The sequence below is a fragment of the Natrix helvetica genome (assembly GCF_964273705.1).
Source record: "Natrix helvetica genome assembly, chromosome: 1".
In the NCBI taxonomy this organism is placed as follows: domain Eukaryota; kingdom Metazoa; phylum Chordata; class Lepidosauria; order Squamata; family Natricidae; genus Natrix; species Natrix helvetica.
In genome coordinates, this window is record NC_138548.1 from 342,345,288 (window position 1) to 342,364,636 (window position 19,349).

The 19,349-nt window shown below is 45.8% G+C and overlaps 1 protein-coding gene across 3 annotated transcripts in view; it reads right to left on the reverse strand.

The window, feature by feature from the left end:
• The window catches only part of PLXNB1 (plexin B1), a 205,177-nt gene that overhangs the window by 98,382 nt on the left and 87,446 nt on the right, over positions 1 to 19,349 (reverse strand). For all 3 annotated transcript variants that reach the window (XM_081947378.1, XM_081947379.1, XM_081947380.1), the window contains one exon: positions 2,388 to 2,570. In XM_081947378.1, coding sequence (XP_081803504.1) covers positions 2,388 to 2,570 — 183 coding nt within the window. The remainder of the gene's footprint in view (positions 1 to 2,387; positions 2,571 to 19,349) is intronic.

Here is a 19,349-nt window from a genome sequence, read left to right on the forward strand (position 1 = left end):
CGAGCCGTCGCCCCAGCTCAGCTCCACCGCACATGCGCGCACGCCTCCCACTGGCCAGCTTATTTTTAGATCTCTGCCGCACATGTGGGAGATGCACATGCATGCATGGGGGGAGCAAGGGGGAAGCACGGGGTGTGTGGCGTGCCCCCCACAGCCCGTTTTTGGTCCCAGGAGGCTTCAGGGAGGCCTGCTAGGCCCAAAACGGAGCATGAGAGGGAGGGCGGTCGTACACACATGCGCAGAGGGGCAGGGGAGGCGTGGGGGATGTTGCATGCACATTGCATTATGGGTGTGGGCAAGGAAGGACAAAAAGTTTAGCCATCAATGCCTTATACTATTTCAGCCAAATATCTGTCCAACATCTTCTTAATAACCACCAGGGATGGATGGCAACCCCTGAGATATTGGAAGACTTCTATCATGTCTCCCCTCGTCCTTCTTTTCATTAAACTAGACATACCCAGTTCCTGCAACCGTTCTTCATATGTTTTAGCCTCCAGTCCCCTAAATAAACTTTGTTGGTCTTCTCTGCGCCCTTTCTTCTTGTTGGTTCTCCAAAAGGTATCATAGGGGCTAAGCCAGGCGGTGGGCTTGTCCCCCTCTTTCACTGCTGTCCCCATTTCTGGGGGGACAGGAGACAGGGTGGAATACAGCAGCCTCTTCACCTTGGCCATGCTGTTCCGGGCAGAGATGAGGGAGAGGGAAGGTGTGGCAGGTGGGAGGATCAGAACTGGAGGCAGTTCACACAGGAGAGAAGAAATGAGTCGCCTCTAATAAAGGAGAGTTTTGTAGCTCAGGGTTGAAAGGAGAGGTCCCCGATGCTCACTGAGCATGGTTGTTTTCTTGCAGACATTTCGTTACCCAAACTAGGTACCGTCATCAGTGCTAGTCAGAGTTGGTCTCTTTTGGCTTAGTGGTCGTCTGAAAGCATCTCTCGTCTTGGATGAACCAAAGCTCGAAGCTGGGGTTAATCAAGGCAGGAATGGCTTGGATTGAGGTAAATCTTTACCTAACAACCATGCAGGGTTCAGTTAATGACAACAACTGGGATTGCTGCCAATGCCACAGCTAAGCAGCCAGGTTATGGGATGTTTCACTTAAGAACTGCTTTCCTTAGCAATGGAATTGCCAGGCCCGGTTAGTTAGTACTTAGTTAGTTTACTTTATTGTTATTGCACCTCGTACAACGAAATTAAATGCCATCTTCAGTGGACATTACACATAACAAAACAAAACAAAACACACATCCTTCACATTCTATACAACTGAATTGAAAACCCCTAATATTACATTAATGTTGCGCTATACCAGGGGTGTCCAAACTTGGCAACTTTAAGACTTGTGGACTTCAACTCCCAGAATTCCCCAGCTGGCTGGGGAATTCTGGGAGTTGAAGTCCACAAGTCTTAAAGTTGCCAAGTTTGGACACCCCTGCGCTATACAGTAGAATTCAATATAGTTACTGTTCTGGGATAGAAGCTGTTTTTCAGCCTATTTGTCCTTGTTTTTATTATCATGTACCGTCTACCAGATGGTAATAGTTCAAAAACAGGGTGCCCAGGATGAGATGGATCTTTAAGAACGTTTCTTAAGACAGCAAGAGCTATAAAGCTCTTCCAAAGAGGGGAGTGGGCAACCAAACATCCCAAAACCTCTTCTGATCAGGCCTTTGGCTTGAGTATGGTTGGCCTATAGTCACTCGGTTACTTCTGTGGAAACTTGAATCTAAATCTCTCCAATTCTGGTCACTCCATGCACCCGCTAGTTTTTTTTTTCTTTTTCTTTCTTTTTTCGTTTCTGTTATAATTTTGCACCAGTGAGGTTAAAACCAATTTCGTTGTATTGTACAATGACAATAAAGATTATACTTATACATATCTTCGTCACTACATACCTATATTCACTTTCATAACCTGTGGGTGATTTTTCTCAACCACAAATGTTTATATTTTTAGGCTATTCAATTCTGCGTTCATTATATAATGAATATTTTCTAATTCAGACAAGCAAGCAAGCAGTAAACAGCAGCCTAATCAAGGAACTACCAAGGACGCTCCACTAAAACTGACAGGGCAAACCACTTGTATATAAACAGAGAGCAAACTCCACTCCTTACTAGCACTGATGATGTTACCTAGCTGGGTAATGAAATGTCTTCAAGAAAAGCACCAAACTCAGAAAGCACCTAGAGCCCCACCATTCAGTCCTGAGCACCGTTCAAACTCTTCTGCTGGTAATATTTGTTTTTTTCTTGAAATGGACTCAGATTTCCATTGGGCCAAGGCATATGGAGAGCTATCCTCCTCTTGGCTGTAAAAACCCAACTTTGAGAAATAAAATAAAAACATTATATAAGCACACCTTCCTCTCAGGTCTGAGGTAACTACCTTGTGTAGCCGGCCTTGGCTGTCACCCAGGAAAACAACCGTGTGTCCATCTTCGATGCTGGCAGCCACAGCAGTTAGTCGGGCATCTGGTTTTTCCAAGACTGGGGCTGCTTCAAGTGGTACTCGACTTGCCATGGGACTGGGCGTGTGGTCCGAACCACAAGGATAGGCAGCCAAAGTGTCCTTTGGATGAAGGAAGAAAACGAGATCAGTGGTTTTGACACAAATATATCATGATAGAGTTCAAGAATACTCATCATTGCCAAGGGTAGGGTTTGTCGACCATGGCAACTTTAAGGTGTCTGGACTTCAACTCCTAGAATTCCCCAGCTGGCATGGTGGCTAGAGAATCTGGGAGTTGAAATTCAGACATCTCAGAGTGACCAAGATTGAATAAACTGGCTAAGTGGGTGGCAAATGGATGGGGAACAGAATAGAAAATCACAGGAAGTTGTGTAGTGCACCAACAAATGTTGTCTCCTTCCATAATTTCAACAAAGGTTGCCTCCTTGTATAATTTAATAGTAGAAACAACAGAGGATTTTCCCCCCTTGGCTGATGCTTGACATAATAACTCAGATAAAGATTTTCCATCATTACTATCATCACCTGCATATTTGTAAACACTTTCCGACCATTAAGTGATGGAGACAACATACAACCATTAGACAAAACTATTTAAAAATATAATGTAGTTGTATTCACCATCTTGGTAATTGTTCGTGTTCCCTGTTTTGCATATAAAGGCATAAATTAATTAATGTAATAAAACGTAACGTAATGTGAATAAAAAAAGTAAATCTAAGAGAGCAGTATCTAGGAATAAAATAAATAAATCAGAAGCCAACGCATTCATCACAATGCAATCAGGAGACAATGTTAGAAACAAAACCTTAACTTTCATTGCTGAAGGAAAGCATGGTAAACCCCTTGTTAGCAAAAGATTTTCCAGGATTTAAAAATGAAGAGTAGATATGTATGGCAATTAAACTCGGCATTTAGTCATGCTGGCCACTTGACCATGGAGATGTCTTCGGACAGCGCTGGCTCTTCGGCTTTGAAACGGAGATAAGCACCACCCCCTAGAGTCAGGAACGACTAGCACATATGTGCGAGGGGAACCTTTACCTTTACCTTTTAGGTATGGGAAAAGATAGTAGGCATTTAACTTGTTAGATTGGGTAATGGATAGGCACACACAGGCTTAACGGTAACAACAGCTCTTTATTAAATACAACAAGTGAGAACAATCCAGCGAAGGTTGAATCTGAAAGCAGCCCTTTTATAGGGAGCTGTCAGACCCTTCGACCAATAGGATTAAACCTCTGTTCCCGCCGGAACAGAGGACCTTGGTGGAAACCACTGTAGTTAGAACAAGTATCTAACATAACTATTTCGATTACAAATTTCGAACACTTTGAAGAGTTTCATAGAGAAGAACCAGCATGATGAATTGTATTCCAGAATGAACCAGAAAGAACCAGAAGCCAGGACAACCAATCAAAGCTCTACGTTATGTGGTCTCTAAATTGAAGAACGGTTACTTGCTTGACACCAAACCGGAAACCATTACAGGCACCGATCGGTTGTTCCTCTGCTTCCGTCCAGGCAGGGAAAGGAAGTCTGAGTGGTTGCCTCTTCTGTAAGATGATTAGGGGACTGGAGACTAAAACATATGAAGAACGGTTGCAAGAACTGGGTATGTCTAGTTTAGTGAAAAGAAGGACTAGGGGAGACATGATAGCAGTGTTCCAATATCTCAGGGGTTGCCACAAAGAAGAGGGAGTCAAACTATTCTCCAAGGCACCTGAGGGTAGAACAAGAAGCAATGGATGGAAACTAATCAAGGAGAGAAGCAACTTAGAACTGAGGAGAAAATTCCTGACAGTTAGAACAATTAATCAGTGGAACATCTTGCCTCCAGAAGTTGTGAATGCCCCAACACTGGAAGTCTTTAAGAAGATGTTGGATAGCCATTTGTCTGAAACAGTATAGGGTTTTCTACCTAGGCAGGGGGTTGGACTAGAAGACCTCCAAGGTCCCTTCCAATTCTGCTATTGTATTATACTGCTCTATCTTTCCTTTTAGTCATTCTTCCTACCTCACAAATCCCAATGCCTCTTCTTTTGCTTTTCCAGATGTTGGCTGCCTTCACACCCCATTCCTTCCCACACTATCTTTGACCCTAATGCAGAGGTCATCACTGGAACATCCACAAAGATTATAGAACAATGGCAGCTGCCAATCAGCAGAAAACACAGCAACTGGAAACGGCCAGGAAGAAAGGGCTGCATGGAAGGGGAAGGTGCTGTAGACAAACAGAGCTTTATTAAAAGAGTAATAGATGTGGCCTGCAATGCAGCTGGCAGCAGATTCAGACAGTGAGGAAGTTGGGGAGGAACCTGGGCCAGTCCTGGAGTCTGGGGAAGGCTCTGATGAGGGCTCTGTGTCGGAGGCAGAGAGGGGGCCAGAACGTCTGACAGTTATCAGCTGCCTTCAGAGTCAGACATCAGTGAGGCAGACGAACAGCTGGAGCCTGTTCCCAGTGTGCGCATGCACAGAGTTGCCAGACAAAGGGAACAGCTAAAGAACAGGAGTCAACTTGGGAGTAAGGCCACAGATGGATGATGAATGGCCCCTCCCAGAGGAAATAAAAGAGGAGCAAGTGACTCCTTGCCAAGTTTTACAGATATTGGCCTGGCAGCTCTCCAAGCCAGATAAGGTCTGTGACTGTACATCCTCCCTTGAAAGACTTTGCTGGATGTGAATGAGCAGAATTCACAGTAAATTAATAAAAGGGTTTTTTGTCGGGACCAGTTGTTTACATCATGCTCTCGGGAAGCCTGGGTCAGAACATAGTCCTTGACTTACAACCACAATTGAGACCAAAATTTCCATTGCGAAGCAAGGTAGTTGTTAAGTGAGGCAGGCCCAATTATGCAATTTTTTTTGCCATTGCTAATTGAATCACTGCAGCTGTTAAGTAGATCACATGGTCATTAAGTGAATCTGGCTTTCTCCACTGAGTTTCCTTGTTGAAAGCCAGCTGGGAAGGTCACAAACGACGGCAGTCACGTGACCCTGGGATGCGGCGACCATTGTAAACACATGCTGGTTGCCAAGCAACCATATTTTGATCACATGACTGTGGGGAACGCTGCAATGGTAGGGTGTGTCCATTTTTTTCCAACTTTCGATTTCCAAGCATTAGGGGTGCTCAAAAGTTGTGACATGCCTTGGGAGTTGTAAAGATATTTTGATTACTTTAATACAATTTAGGTGTGCTTGGTTAGTAACTACATAAATATCATAGCTTTTTAACATTTTGTTTGTTTCATTATGGTTGATAAGTGCAAGGACCAATCCAAACTGGTTTTTTTTTCCAATGCATTGTAACTTAGGACGGTCACTAAATGAATGGTTGTAAGTAGAGGACTACCTGTAGATCTGAATTCAAGCTTAGGGTGAGTCCAAATAATTAGATTAATCCAAGAAAAACCCTGACCTGTGACGCCAACACCCACTCGTGAACTGTACTCAGAAAAAAAAAGGTTACAAGAAGCCGATATATTGGGAAAAATGGCAAAAGGGAACTTTAGTAAAGTCTCTTGACAATCGGCTTTTTTAGAACACAGCACTCCTTTAAATAAGGATTTATCATTTCCACTCCTCACAGCCAGCCAAGATGGGCGCAGGCCCAAAATGCATGAGCTTGGCTTTGCTCCTCCAAGCAACCTGTCCATCAAGTCGCATAAGTATAAGTGTAATCTTTATTGTCATTGTACTTAAATACAACGAAATTAGGCTGCATGAACTGAAAATCATCATTTCTGGAGCCTTGCCTATCTCTGTCATCTCACCAGCACCTGTTCTGAATGTGAAGTCCTAGCTGGAAGAGACACATTCTGTCAGCAAAGTTCTTTGCAGACCTATGCAAAGGCTCCCTGCTCAGCGGGCTAGGTAGTACGTCAACTCACACAGGGCAGGGTTGGTATCTTTCTCTCAATCACCACTTTGCATTTGGCCCTGGATAACAGACTTCCATTGTGTCTGGGAGACAGGATTTATAAATCACAACCCTGGGCAGAATCTGAAAGAAAATGGACTAATTTACAACGGAAAGCATATTGCTTCTTCCTATTAAAGCTCTGCTCTTCTTCCACGTTGACGCTGCAATGACCCGAACCCAGCCTGAGCTCTACCACACCGCTACCATTTGCTGGTCATTCCTCAAACCCATTTTTTCTACCCTGTTTCCCTGAAAATAAGACCTCCCCGGATAATAAGCCCAATCGGGCTTTTGAGCGCATGCGCTAAAATAAGCCCTCCCCCGAAAATATTTAAAGGCATGTGCAGCCAGTCCCCGCCATTTCCTGGGGGGGAGGGAACATGCCCCAGGTGCCCCACAGGCAGCTGCCATCCACGCGGAACGCCTCGTGGAGGCCACTCCCACAAATTCTAGCTACCACACCCCTTCTCTTAGTGGCAGCTGCAAAAAGAACAGCAGGTCCAGTGACAAGTGGCAAGAGTGTGCCAGAAACAGAGACAGAACTTCTGGCCTTCTCTGGATCAGCTGATCCATGGGCCACAGGCCGAGGTTACGGGGCCTCCTGCACCTCAAAAATAATGACCTCCCTGAAATTAAGGCCAAGAGCTTATTTCGGGGCCAAAAGAAAATAAGACCCTTTCTTATTTCGGGGAAACACATGGTACATTTGTCCCCATCAACTTCAGACTGCAAATAAGAGTTCACTACCACTCCTCTAAGGGTAAGATGTGAGCTGGGAGAACTTTATCAACCCTGAATTTTCTAAAGGCTCCCTATCCATCCCTTAAGGATGAGGGGGCTTGTTTGTCTTGTCCCAGCTTCTGCCAATCTAGCAGTTCGAAAGCACGTAAAAAATGCAAGTAGAAAAATAGGAACCACTTTTAGTGAGAAGGTAACAGTGTTCCGTGCGCCTTTGGCGTTTAGTCATGCCGGCCACATGACCACGGAGACGTCTTCGGACAACGCTGGCTCTTCGGTTTTGAAACGGGGATGAGCACTGCCCTCTAGAGTCAGGAACGAGTAGCACATATGTGAGAGGGGAACCTTTGCCTTTAATACTGTCAACTTGAAGGACAGGTCATAAATCACTTTGAGAGGGAGGGAAGGAGAGAGAGAGAGAGAGAGAGAGAGAGAGAGAGAGAGAGAGAGAGAGAGAGAGAGAGAGAGAGAGAGAGAGAGAGAGTGGGGAAGGCTTTGACCCATCAAGGATTACCTCTATGTGTATCTGAGTCAATTTGCATGTGACATAAATAATATTTAAAAAGGAAAAAAGGGTGCTTAAAACATGTTTTCTTTTTCTAAGAAAACACAGTCTTCTTGCAGGACCTCGATGGGGATTGGCCAACGGCTCCTGGAGGTTTCTGCCTCTTTCTGCTTTTTGCTTTTAAAGACTATTTGCGGAACACTTTCAGGAAAAAAATAGCTTTCAGGGCAATGATTGGCAGGCAATGATCACAAAGAAGACAGGGCTGTTCGTCTTCCTTTCCCCACACCACGGTTTTATGGTCTGGAACAGAACCCAGCATAGTGACCGGCATCATTTGCACAGTGGACAAGCTTCTGTCATCTGCATGAAAAACCACAACGTGCTTTCAAAACTTCAGAGATGCCCCCCCAGGTCAAACAGATTAGAGATCTTTATTGCAAGACATCCCGTAGTTAAGAACAGATTTCATGTGAAATACTGGGCACCACCATAGCTGAACGTCCCAAGCAAACTGTGAGAGGGATCTGGGAGTCCTAGTGGACAACCATTTAAATATGAGCCAGCAGTGTGCAGCAGCTGCCAAAAAGGCCAACACAGTTCTAGGCTGCATCAACAAGAGGGATAGAATCAAGATCACGTGAAGTGTTAATACCACTTTAATACCAAGTGTTAATACCACTTGGTAAGGCCACACTTGGAATACTGCATTCAGTTTTGGTTGCCACGATGTAGAAAAGATGTGGAGACTCTAGAAAGAGTGCAGAGAAGAGCAACAAAGATGATTAGGGGACTGGAGGCTAAGCATATGAAGAACGGTTGCAGGAACTGGGTATATCTAGTTTAATAGAAAGAAGGACTAGGGGAGACATGATAGCAATGTTCCAATATCTCAGGGTAGTAATGGTATCCCCTTATCTTCACTACCAGCAGAAAACCACCTCTGTCTCAGGGGCTGCCACAAAGAAGAGGGAGTCAAACTATTCTCCAAAGCACCTGAGGGTAGTATAAGAAGCAATGGGTGGAAACTAATCAAGGAGAGAAGCAAGTTAGAACTAAGGAGAAATTTCCTTTACAGTTAGAACAATTAATCAATGGAACAACTTGCCTCTAGAAGTTGTGAATGCTCAAACACTGGAACTTTTAAAGAAGAGATTGGATAACCATTTTTCTGAAGTGGTGTAGGGTTTCCTGCCTAAGCAGGGAGTTGGACTAGAAGACCTCCAAGGTCGCTTCCAACTCTGTTATTCTGTTATAATGTGCTCCCTTTCACAAAAGATGATGTCTGTTTAATATAAGCCTATCTCCTTGGACCCAGAGGGCATCCTGTCTCTTTAAACTTAGCTCCTAGGATTTCTGGCCAGCTCCAGAAAACTTTTTATGCAGGGCTAGATAGTGCAAGTACTAGACAGGCCCAATAAATCAAGCCTGGCTTACTCATTTGTTTAACTGCTGTAGTCCAACGAGACTCTTTTCTTCGTTGATTTTCATGATAAAACACAGCATCCTGCATATTTACATTTGCACATTGTTTGGCTGTGGAAAAGAGAAGCAAAGGCTCTGAGATAAGAAAACCAAGTTTGAAATGCAGCCTCTCGATGCAGATAACTGGCCCGTCCTTCAACAGAAATAATGACAAAAGGATACAGATGACAGCAAGAGTTCAAGGAAAGCTTATAACTGTGATGGTGGGCGTTGTAGAACGGTTGGCTAGATGGATGAGTTTTCACCTCCCATCTCTACTAAAGCAGGCTGGATCACAGGGAATTATAGGAATTGTGATCCCAAAACCTCTGGAATTGCCTAGTTTTGGACTAAGGGATGGGACTTGGGTTCAAAATGATTTGGGGAGGAAACATAGCAATCGACTTTTTTGGGGGGGGGTTGCAGGTGCCTGGCCTTGAAGTGTTGTGTTAAGACTCGAAATAAACAAGCTGGCTTAGGCCAGCTGCTAATTAAATTTGGTCCTTGAAATGCAGAGTGTCTTGCTTAGATGCATCGTGCTAATGACACCATATGCATTCACCAAGTGCTCTAGCACAGGGGTCTACAACCTTGGCAACTTTAAGACTTGCGAACTTCAACTCCCAGAGTTCCTCGGTCAGCTTTGCTGGCTGAGGAACTCTGGGAGTTGAAGTCCGCAAGTCTTAAAGTTGCCATGGTTGGAGACCCCTGCTCTAGCAGACCTGAAAAGAGGTTAGGCAGCTACTTCGTCTTAGCCTCTTTAACGGTCTTATTTTCTCTTTTTTGGTTTTGGGGTTGTGGTAAGGGAGGGGATAGAACAGGGGAGTCAAATATGATTTCATTGAGGGCCGCATCAGGGTTGTGTTTGGGGGCCGGGGAGGGCATGGCCAGCTCGACATCCCTCGGGTGATCAGATGCCACTTTTGCTCGTAGTTACTTTTGCTAGCACTCTGCCAGCAACAATGGAGCTCCGGAGGGCATGAGCTCCGTTTTCGCTGGCAGTCCTGCAGGAAGCTGTCACAGCTGAAAATGGAGCCCGGGAGGATCACACACGGCCCTCTCGAGCTCCGTTTTTGCTGGCCGGGGCATTGCAGGCTGGTCCTTTGCTGATTCCAGGGTAGGCTCACAGGCCAGATCCAGGCCTCAGGCCTTGAGTTTGATACCCCTGGGATAGAAGAAGCAGTAGGAAAACTTGGAAGGGTGTTAAATGGAGGATAATAACTGAACTCCATTTCCATCAAATCCCAGAGGTCAGGCAGAGCAACTGCACAGCAGAAGCCCTGTCTAGACTACATCTTGACTGTCCAGGTCAAGGAACAATTCTGAAAGAGGGATCCTTTGAGTGTTTGCACTAATGCTATTGACACTGAAGAGAGAGGGAGCGTGATGGATGTAGTGAGGAGCTGGATTCCCAGGAGAGAGGGGGTGCATTCCAGAAACATAAGGGGGAAACTCAGATGTTATGTGTGAGAGAAAGAGGGTGAAGACAGCCCCTCCCTAATAGTTCACACTTCACAGTATATTATAAAAAGGTAAAGGTTCCCCTCGCACATACGTGCTAGTCAGTGACGTGCGGTGAGGTTTATGACTGGTGAGGCACTGACACAGTGCTGAGTTTCAAATATTTTTAGACTTGTGGACTTCAACTCCCAGAATTCCACAGGCAGGCATGCTCAGTTCCAATTTAAAGCGACAGCATTTGTTTTTCTCCTTTGCTCCTTCTTTCTTTTTCTTTTTCTTTTTCTTCTCCTTCCCCTCCTTCCTCCCTCTCTCCCTTCCTCCCCCTCTTTCAAACACACACACACACACACACACACACACACACAGAAGTTGGATTGGACTATCTCTCCTACCCCTTCCCTCTCTCACTCACTCTCAAACAAACCCCCCCACACACAAAAGTTGGATTGGATATCTTTTCCAGTGGCTTGAAAGCAGCTCCTCTGCCATCCCCCCCATTCCCCTGCTGCCTTTCCCAAACATCTCCACCATTGCAAATGCAGCCTACTGTCTGGGTGGGAAATGCCTGGAACACAATAAAGCCCACCCACCACCTCCTGCTGGCAGGCTGGGGTGAGAGGAGAGGCAGAGAAGCCGGAGGGGAGCCGATCCGAGCCTTCCAAAAGAAAGAGGCTGGGGGGAAGTGTGTGTACTACAGCATGGCTCTTTGCCTGGCTTCCTGCCTCCTCCTGTGGTCTCCTCAGTGCTCGTTTGTGCTCTCCCTCCCCAAGTGTAGTTTGATTGCAGGTGGAGCCACGTTGCCTTTTCAAACTTGTAATCAGTGAAGCTGGGCTAGATTTTTATATAGTTTTATCCAGCTGTGTGTGTGTGAGAGAGAAATGAATGGGGTCCTGGGGAGGAAGTCACTACACTTGGGGAGGGAGAGCACCAGTGAGGAGACCACAGGAGGAGGCAGGAAGCCAGGCAAAGAGCCATGCTGTAGCACACACACCGGCCCCACAACGTGGCTCTGCCTGCAATCAAACTACTCTTGGGGAGGGAGAGCACAAGCGAGCCAGGGTCCTTCCCTCCAGCCTTTGCCCAAAGCCCTGCACAGCACCAGGAGGATGAAGTTTGAATTCCTCCCCCTCCCTCCAACCCACACGTACCTTTTCCAGCTTTTTTTAACAGTTAAGCAGAGTCATCCACGGTGAGGCAGTAACTAGCTCAGCTTTTTCCTTTTACTTTTTTTTTTCATGATGAGAGTGGTGAGGCTGTGCCTCACTTGCCTCACCTGACTGCACGTCACTGGTGCTAGTTGTTCCTGACTCTAGGGGGGCGGAGCTCATCTCCGTTTCGAAGCCGAAGAGCCAGCAATGTCCGAAGACATCTCCGTGATCATGTGGCCGGCATGACTAAATGCCAAAGGCGCACGGAACGCTGTTATCTTCTCACTAAAAGTGGTTCCTATTTTTCTACTTGCATTTTTTACGTGCTTTCGAACTGCTAGATTGGCAGAAGCTGGGACAAGTAACGGGAGCTCACTCCGTTACGCAGCGCTAGGGATTCGAACCGCCGAACTGCTGACCTTCTGATCGACAAGCTCAGCATCTTAGCCACTGAGCCACCACATCCCCTAATGACAGTAATACTCGGTGACTAAAATTCTGCTTCCAATTAGGGTTGTAAGTCAAGAACTACCTATACTTTTGTTCCCAAACCCTCATCCTCATCTGAAACACTTTCCCATTGGCTGAAGTTTGTTCAGATCATCAGGAATTCAGGCCAATAGTTTTGGCCAAGCTATACTTTTTGTCTAATGTCTGATGCTTTTTAGCTGTCCCCTAAATGTTGAAAATAGAAACCAAAGCTGGCTTGGGAACTTCCTGAAGAAATGGCTTCCAGAGCAAACCTGTACAGAAGGACTGACAGAAAAGTTGGGAAGAGGAAAAAATAGACTTTTGCCTAAAAAAGAAGAGAGAATGACCACTGTCAGGGACCAGCCAAGCTAAAAATTGCCTCTGGCAATAAAGCTAAGAGACAGAATGTGGAGATGACCACACAGAGATTTTTAAAATCCTCCCTTAAATTAAAGGCTAAAGGTTAAGTTCTCAAACCACTGGGTTCCCCACAGCATATTTATGTAGCTGGAATCGTTCAGTGCTAAGAAGCCAATACTGTGGAGATAGAATGGTTCTTCCCACAGATCTTTTTTTTTCCCATTCAGCCATGTGATCTATTTTGATACCGTACATTATAAAGACATTATAATGGATTTCACCAGTGACGTGCAGTGAGGTTTATGACTGGTGAAGCACTGGCACAGTGCTGGGTTTCAAATATTTTTAGACTTGTGGACTTCAACTCCCAGAATTCCACAGCCAAGCATGCTCAGTTCCGATTTAAAATGACAGCATTTGTTTTTCTCCTTTGCTCCTTCTTTCTTTTTCTTTTTCTTCTCCTTCCCCTCCTTCCTCCCTCTCTCCCTTCCTCCCCCTCTCTCAAACACACACACACACACACACACACACACACACACACACACAGAAGTTGGATTGGACTATCTCTCCTACCCCTTCCCTCTCTCACTCACTCTCAAACAAACCCCCCCCACACACACAAAAGTTGGATTGGATATCTTTTCCAGTGGCTTGAAAGCAGCTCCTCTGCCATCCCCCCCCCCCCATTCCCCTGCTGCCTTTCCCAAACACCTCCACCATTGCAAATGCAGCCTGCTGTCTGGGTGGGAAATGCCTGGAACACAATAAAGCCCACCCACCACCTCCTGCTGGAAGGCTGGGGTGAGAGGAGAGGCAGAGAAGCCGGAGGGGAGCCGAGCCGAGCCTTCCAAAAGAAAGAGGCTGGGGGGGGGGTGTACTACAGCATGGCTCTTTGCCTGGCTTCCTGCCTCCTCCTGTGGTCTCCTCAGTGCTCGCTTGTGCTCTCCCTCCCCAAGTGTAGTTTGATTGCAGGTGGAGCCACGTTGCCTTTTCAAACTTGTAATCAGTGAAGCTGGGCTAGATTTTTATATAGTTTTATCCAGCTGTGTGTGTGAGAGAGAGAAATGAATGGGGGCCTGGGGAGGAAGTCACTACACTTGGGGAGGGAGAGCACCAGTGAGGTTAAGCAGAGTCATCCACGGTGAGGCAGCAACTAGCTCAGCTTTTTCCTTTTACTTTTTTTTTCATGATGAGAGTGGTGAGGCTGTGCCTCACTTGCCTCACCTGACTGCACGTCACTGGATTTCACCCATAATGGTTCTAGTCACAGCATCCGGCTGTTGGAAGAAATGTCCTTCTGAGCTCAGTTCCAAGTGGGGAAAAAGACACTGGAAACATGGAGGCTGCTTGGTTTAATGGTGGACAGGACCACATGGTTTGAGCTCCTGGAGAAAAAGGTGATCACGTGCTTCAAGATGTTGGGTGGAGAAGAAAAAGGGCAGAGATGCTGAAAGTTCCTGGCTTTATGCCCTCTCTGGGCTTTTGATCTTGAGCTTGTATTCTGATTGGTTGTCAGGCTCCCATGGGGCCATGCAGGGCAGTTCTGTAGGTTGTGTTTTGAGTCCAAGTTTGGTTGAGCATTGCTTCTTCCCAGGTGCCCTGTGGTGAGATGGGTAAAGGGCTAATACTATCATGCCTTAATCCCATCACCCTGGAGCTGAAGGGGGAGATCTTTGTTATGTAGAATAGACTGGCTCAGGCCTTTTAATGGCTCATTGACAAAGGTAGGGGCTATTAAGAGTGAGTCTGTTTCCTGCCTAAAAACATGTTTCTCCATTTCTTATCCAGGGAAATATAATATTCTGCCTTTTCAGTATTTTCTAGGATATTTCATTTTTCTAGGCGAGGGATGGGTGCTAACTTCCTATACAGCCCTCAGTGTTTTTAGCGCAGTGGATATTTAATGGTTAGTGAGAATAAAGGAATATATTTTAATGCAAAGAAAGTCTAAAGATCAGCAGAGGATGGTGACCATTATGATGTAATCAACATCTTGCCCATTTTTTAAAACATTTATTGCTCTCTTTTATTTTTAATTTTTTTTACCCTCCCCTGTAGAGCAGTTCTGCCCTCCGCCCAGGGGTGTTCAAATTATCTAACTAACAAGTACTCCTTGACTTATGACTGCCATTGAGCCCAAAATCTCCTTTGCTAAGCAAGATAGTTGCTTGTTGAGTGAATGTTGCCCTATTTTATTATCTTTCTTGCCACAGTTGTTAAGTTAGTTAACTGCAGTTGCTTAGTTAGTAACATGGTCGTTAAGTGAATCTGGCTTCCCCATTGACTTTGCTAGTCAGAAGGTGGCAAAAGGGGAACCACACGACCCTGGGGCCACCGCAACCGTCACAGATACAGGCCAGTTGCCAAGTGTCTGAATTTTGATCACGTGACCATGAGGATGCTGCAATGGTTGTAAGTGTGAAAAACATGTCACTTTTCTCAGTGCCACTGCCATTGTAACTTCAAATGGCCACTAAATAATGATAGTAAATCAATGTAGGAAGTTAGCACCCACCCCTCTCCTAGGAAAATGAGATATTTTAGAAAATATTAAAAGGACAGAATATTTCCCCCAAAAGGGAGGCAGAAACTTAACACACACACACCCTTTGTCAATGGGCCATTAAGGCCTGAGCCAGTCTGCTCTACATAACAAAGATCTACCTCCTTCAGTTCCAGGGTGATGGGATTAAGACATGATAGGATTAGCCCTCTACTAGGGGTGAGTTCCGGCTGAGACTACTGCCGGTTCGCTCAGGGGTCCGCCATGCGTGTGCGCTTGATGTGCGCCGCACACGCATGCGTAGTACAACTAAAATTGTTCTTCGTATGCGCAGAAGCAAAAAATAAGATGGCGGCACTGTAGGCGCCTCTGGGAGATCCAGTTTGGGGGCGTGGCAAGCCTGGGTCACGGCCGGTTCCAGCGACCCAGCCCGCCAAGCTACTACCGGTTCTGCCAAACTGGTCAGAACCGGTAGGAACCCACCACTGCCCTCTACCCATCCAGCAACAGAACTCACCATGACACCTGGGGAGATTACATCACCCAGCAAGATTCAGCCAGGCCTGGGACACAGGCATCCTACAAAGTTAGCTAAGCCCCCTGCCCCCTGGGAGTCTGACAGTCAAAGGTTGATACGTTTCTTGTACAGGAACAGAGAACTCTAAGGTGGGGCCCAAGAGAGGGTATAAAGCTCTCTCAGCATCTGTTCCCTTTTTTCTTCCAGATCTTCAAGGCATGTGATCCCCCTTTTCCCCCCAGGTGGTCTTGTCCACCATTAAAACCATCTTTCCAGTGTCTTTTTCCCCACTTGGAACTGAACCCAGAGGGACATTTCTTCCAACATCAAGAATTATCTCTAGTTGATACTTTTTAGAACTACCCTTTGGGATTTCATAACACAATCCTCTCTTCTCCAGTTGTTCATCTCAAAGGCTCTCCTAATTGAGTGCATTAATGTAGCAAATCTAGAGACCCGATTCCTGCTTTTCATCCAGATAGAGCTGATTCTTCTTTCTGTTCCTTTCTGCTCTACACAAATAAAAATGTTGCCATCACTCCCTCTTGGTGTCCTACAATTAAAGGAAATACATCCACCAGGAATTGAGGAGGATGTTGTTTCCCAGTTTGGGTGCTATTGTGTGTGCTCCATTTAACTCCATTTACTGTAACTCATGGCTGAGAGACCAGATGTCCAGAGCAAAGTATGCAACGTTGCAAAACCAGTTCGGCAGTGGCGGGATTCAGCTGGTTCGAGCCAGTTCGGCCGAACCGGTTGTTAAATTGCTGGGTGGCCCCACCCATTCCTGCCCTGCCCTTTCTAGGCACAAAACGGGGCACAGGAAGATGCAGCCTGCCCCCCCCCCCCCCCGCAGCCCCTTTTTGTTCCCAGAAGGCTGCAGGGAGACCTACTAGGCCCCAAATGCGGCCTGTTTTTGCTCCCAGGAGACTGGAGAGAGGCCTACTAGGTCCAAAATGGGGCACGGGAGGATGGGGAGCCTGTTTTTGCTCCAAGGAGAGTGCCGGAGGCCGAGTGCTGCCTGTCACACCCCCTGGCCATGCCCACACCCACCCAGCCAGTCGTTATGGCAGAGAACCGGTTGTTAAATTTGGGACTTTTAACATTCCTCTGATCTGCAGGTCATCACATATCTTCCTTATGTCCTTCATCAACCTGCAGTGTTTGTACATCAGCCTGCTGTGTGAGTCACAAGAGGCACCCATCTTGGGTTTTGGCTTCACTTGTTACAATCCACACTTGGAATAAAGGAAAATATAAGAATAAATTGGGACCTGGTTATCGTTTTTTTGTTTTTGTTTTGGTCAAGACTTTTAAATACATCAACTAGGGTTAGCTGAAAAGGACACCTATTTAGAGCTAAATAGATCTCTGAACCAATTTAGAGGATTTGTTTCCTCCGAGACAGTTTAGCTTTTGTTTTACACCCGAAATAAACTGACCTCTTATACTCAGAAAGGCCTAAAGTATTAGGTATCCCAGATCTTCCCTCTTTCAGTTTAGGAGATATGTGTGGGGAAGAAATAAGGGTTTCTCACTTCTGCTGTTAAACAACAGAGAATTTGAAATTCCTGTCAATCTAATGAAATCAGCCAGAAATGAATATCATAAAATTTATCATCCTTTTTGATTTATAACAAGCTTTTAAGCAGCTGGTTCTTCCCAAACAACACACTGTGTTGCTCTTACTCACTCTTGCTCTCAATCGCCAAAACATATGTCTTGTGGCAGCGACAGCTGTAAGTATAACACAGGTAGTCCTTGTTTTACGCCCACAATTGAGCCCAAAATTTCCTCTGCTAAGCAAGACAACAGTTAAGTGAATTTTGCCCCATTTAACGAATTTCCTTGCCGTAATTCTTAAGTGAATCAGTGCAGGGGATCAGTTAATAAAACGGTTGTTAAGTGAATCTGGCTTCCCCATTGAGTTTGATTCTCAGAAGGTTGCAAAAGGTGATCAATCAATGATGCCGCGACACTACAAGCATCATAAATACATGCCAGTTGCTAAGCATCCAAATTTTGATCACATGATCACGGGCATGCAATGGTCACGGGAGTGAAAAGTGGACATAACTCACTTTTTTTCAGTACTGTGGCAACTTTGAATGGTCCCTAAATGAATGGTTGTAACCTGAGGACTAACTGCATGCAAGTTGGCTGAGTGGGGAACACAGTAAAACTCAGTGTTTTAACTTTGGGCTGTTTAACTATCATTTGTAAATTTTAAGTTGGCGCTAGGTGTGAACAGCAATCCCAGTTAATGCTGAGGGATGAGGATTTTCAAGGGGACCCTTTCTAATAAGTAGGCTGGCACTTCCTTGTTCGTTTCCTCCTCCCTCCTCTGATGAGTTTTGGCTGGCTGCGGTTTTCTAAAAATCCTCCCTCTCACCCCTCACCTCTCTCCTAAGAGCAGGATGGATATTTGATGGAAAGCCATGCTTGGGAATCTGGAGGCTGGCCAAGCAGCTGCAAAATTGGGGTTGGGGGTGGGGTAGGTGAACAGGAAGATGCTTAAATCAGAGAAGTGGCAAAAGAGGAAGTTTTAACTCTTCCATTGCCAGGAAGAACCAGAATGGCAAGAAAGTCATTTTTCCCCCTTCTTTTATCTTATTTTCTTCTGCTCTGTCTCCCAAGACCAGGGTGGATTTTTCTCATCCCCAGCTACCTGATGTTTTGAACTGGATGTGCCGGAGTCTTTTTAAATATAAGGCAAAGAAACCACGAAGAACAGGGTTGTGAAGGGTGTGTGTGTGTGTGTGCATTCACTTGTGCATTTGCCCTCAGAATTGGAAATCAGTTGACCCCTGACGCCACTCAGCCTTTTCCATTTAAAATGTTCCGTCTAGGGCAGATGAAGGAAGAAAAGCTGAAGCCACACAATGTAATTTTTTCCAGCTCATTGCCATAACATGCAGCAATAGCCATGAGTGAGCATGGCCTCCCTCAAAAAGCACGACCGTGGCTGTAACCGCTTCTTTTATATTTAGCCTCCAAAAGTATAACTAGGTGTTACAGGGACAGGAGAATAATTACAGACAGGAGAAATAAGAACAAAGGATATTGCTTGGTTCTCCCTTCTCAGCTTCGCAAAAGCCTCTTGAGAATGGATCTTTAGTGTGATTTATCAAAACTCTGCTTACGTGTTTTAGGATGTAGGAAGTTAGCACCCAACCCTCTCCTAGAAAAATGAAATATTTTAGAAATATTAAAAGGACAGAATATTTCCCCTAAAAGGGAGGCAGAAACTCAGCCCCTCCCCACCTTTGTCAATGGGCCATTAAGGTCTGACCCAGTCTATTCTACATAACAAAGATCTATCTCCTTCAGGCAGAGCCATAGTAGGAATTGCCCAAAGCTCTTTCATTACATCACCAAGGCTCAACCAAGCTTGGGACTCAGGACAGCCTACAGCAGTGATGGCTAACCTCATTTAGATCGCGTGCCAAAAGCAGGGGGAGCGCAGGGGGGTTGTGTGCGGGCATGCCACACCCTTAATGCTATGCGCGTGACCCCAGCGTGCATGCACGCGCAACCAGTGCTTCCCCCCCCACTGCTTTTGGCGTGCTTTTTTCACCCTCCCCAGGCTCCAGAGGCTGTCTAGGAGCCTGGGGAGGGCAAAAATAGCCTCCCCCGCTTCCCTGAAGGCTCGGGAGGGCAAAAAATGTCCCTATGAGCAAACTGGAAGTTTGTTCGTGAACTTGCCTGTAGGGCTGGGTTTTTTTAAGGACAAAAAACGGCCTTAAAAGAAGGCCAAAGTCAGCTGAGCTGACAGGGCAACACCTC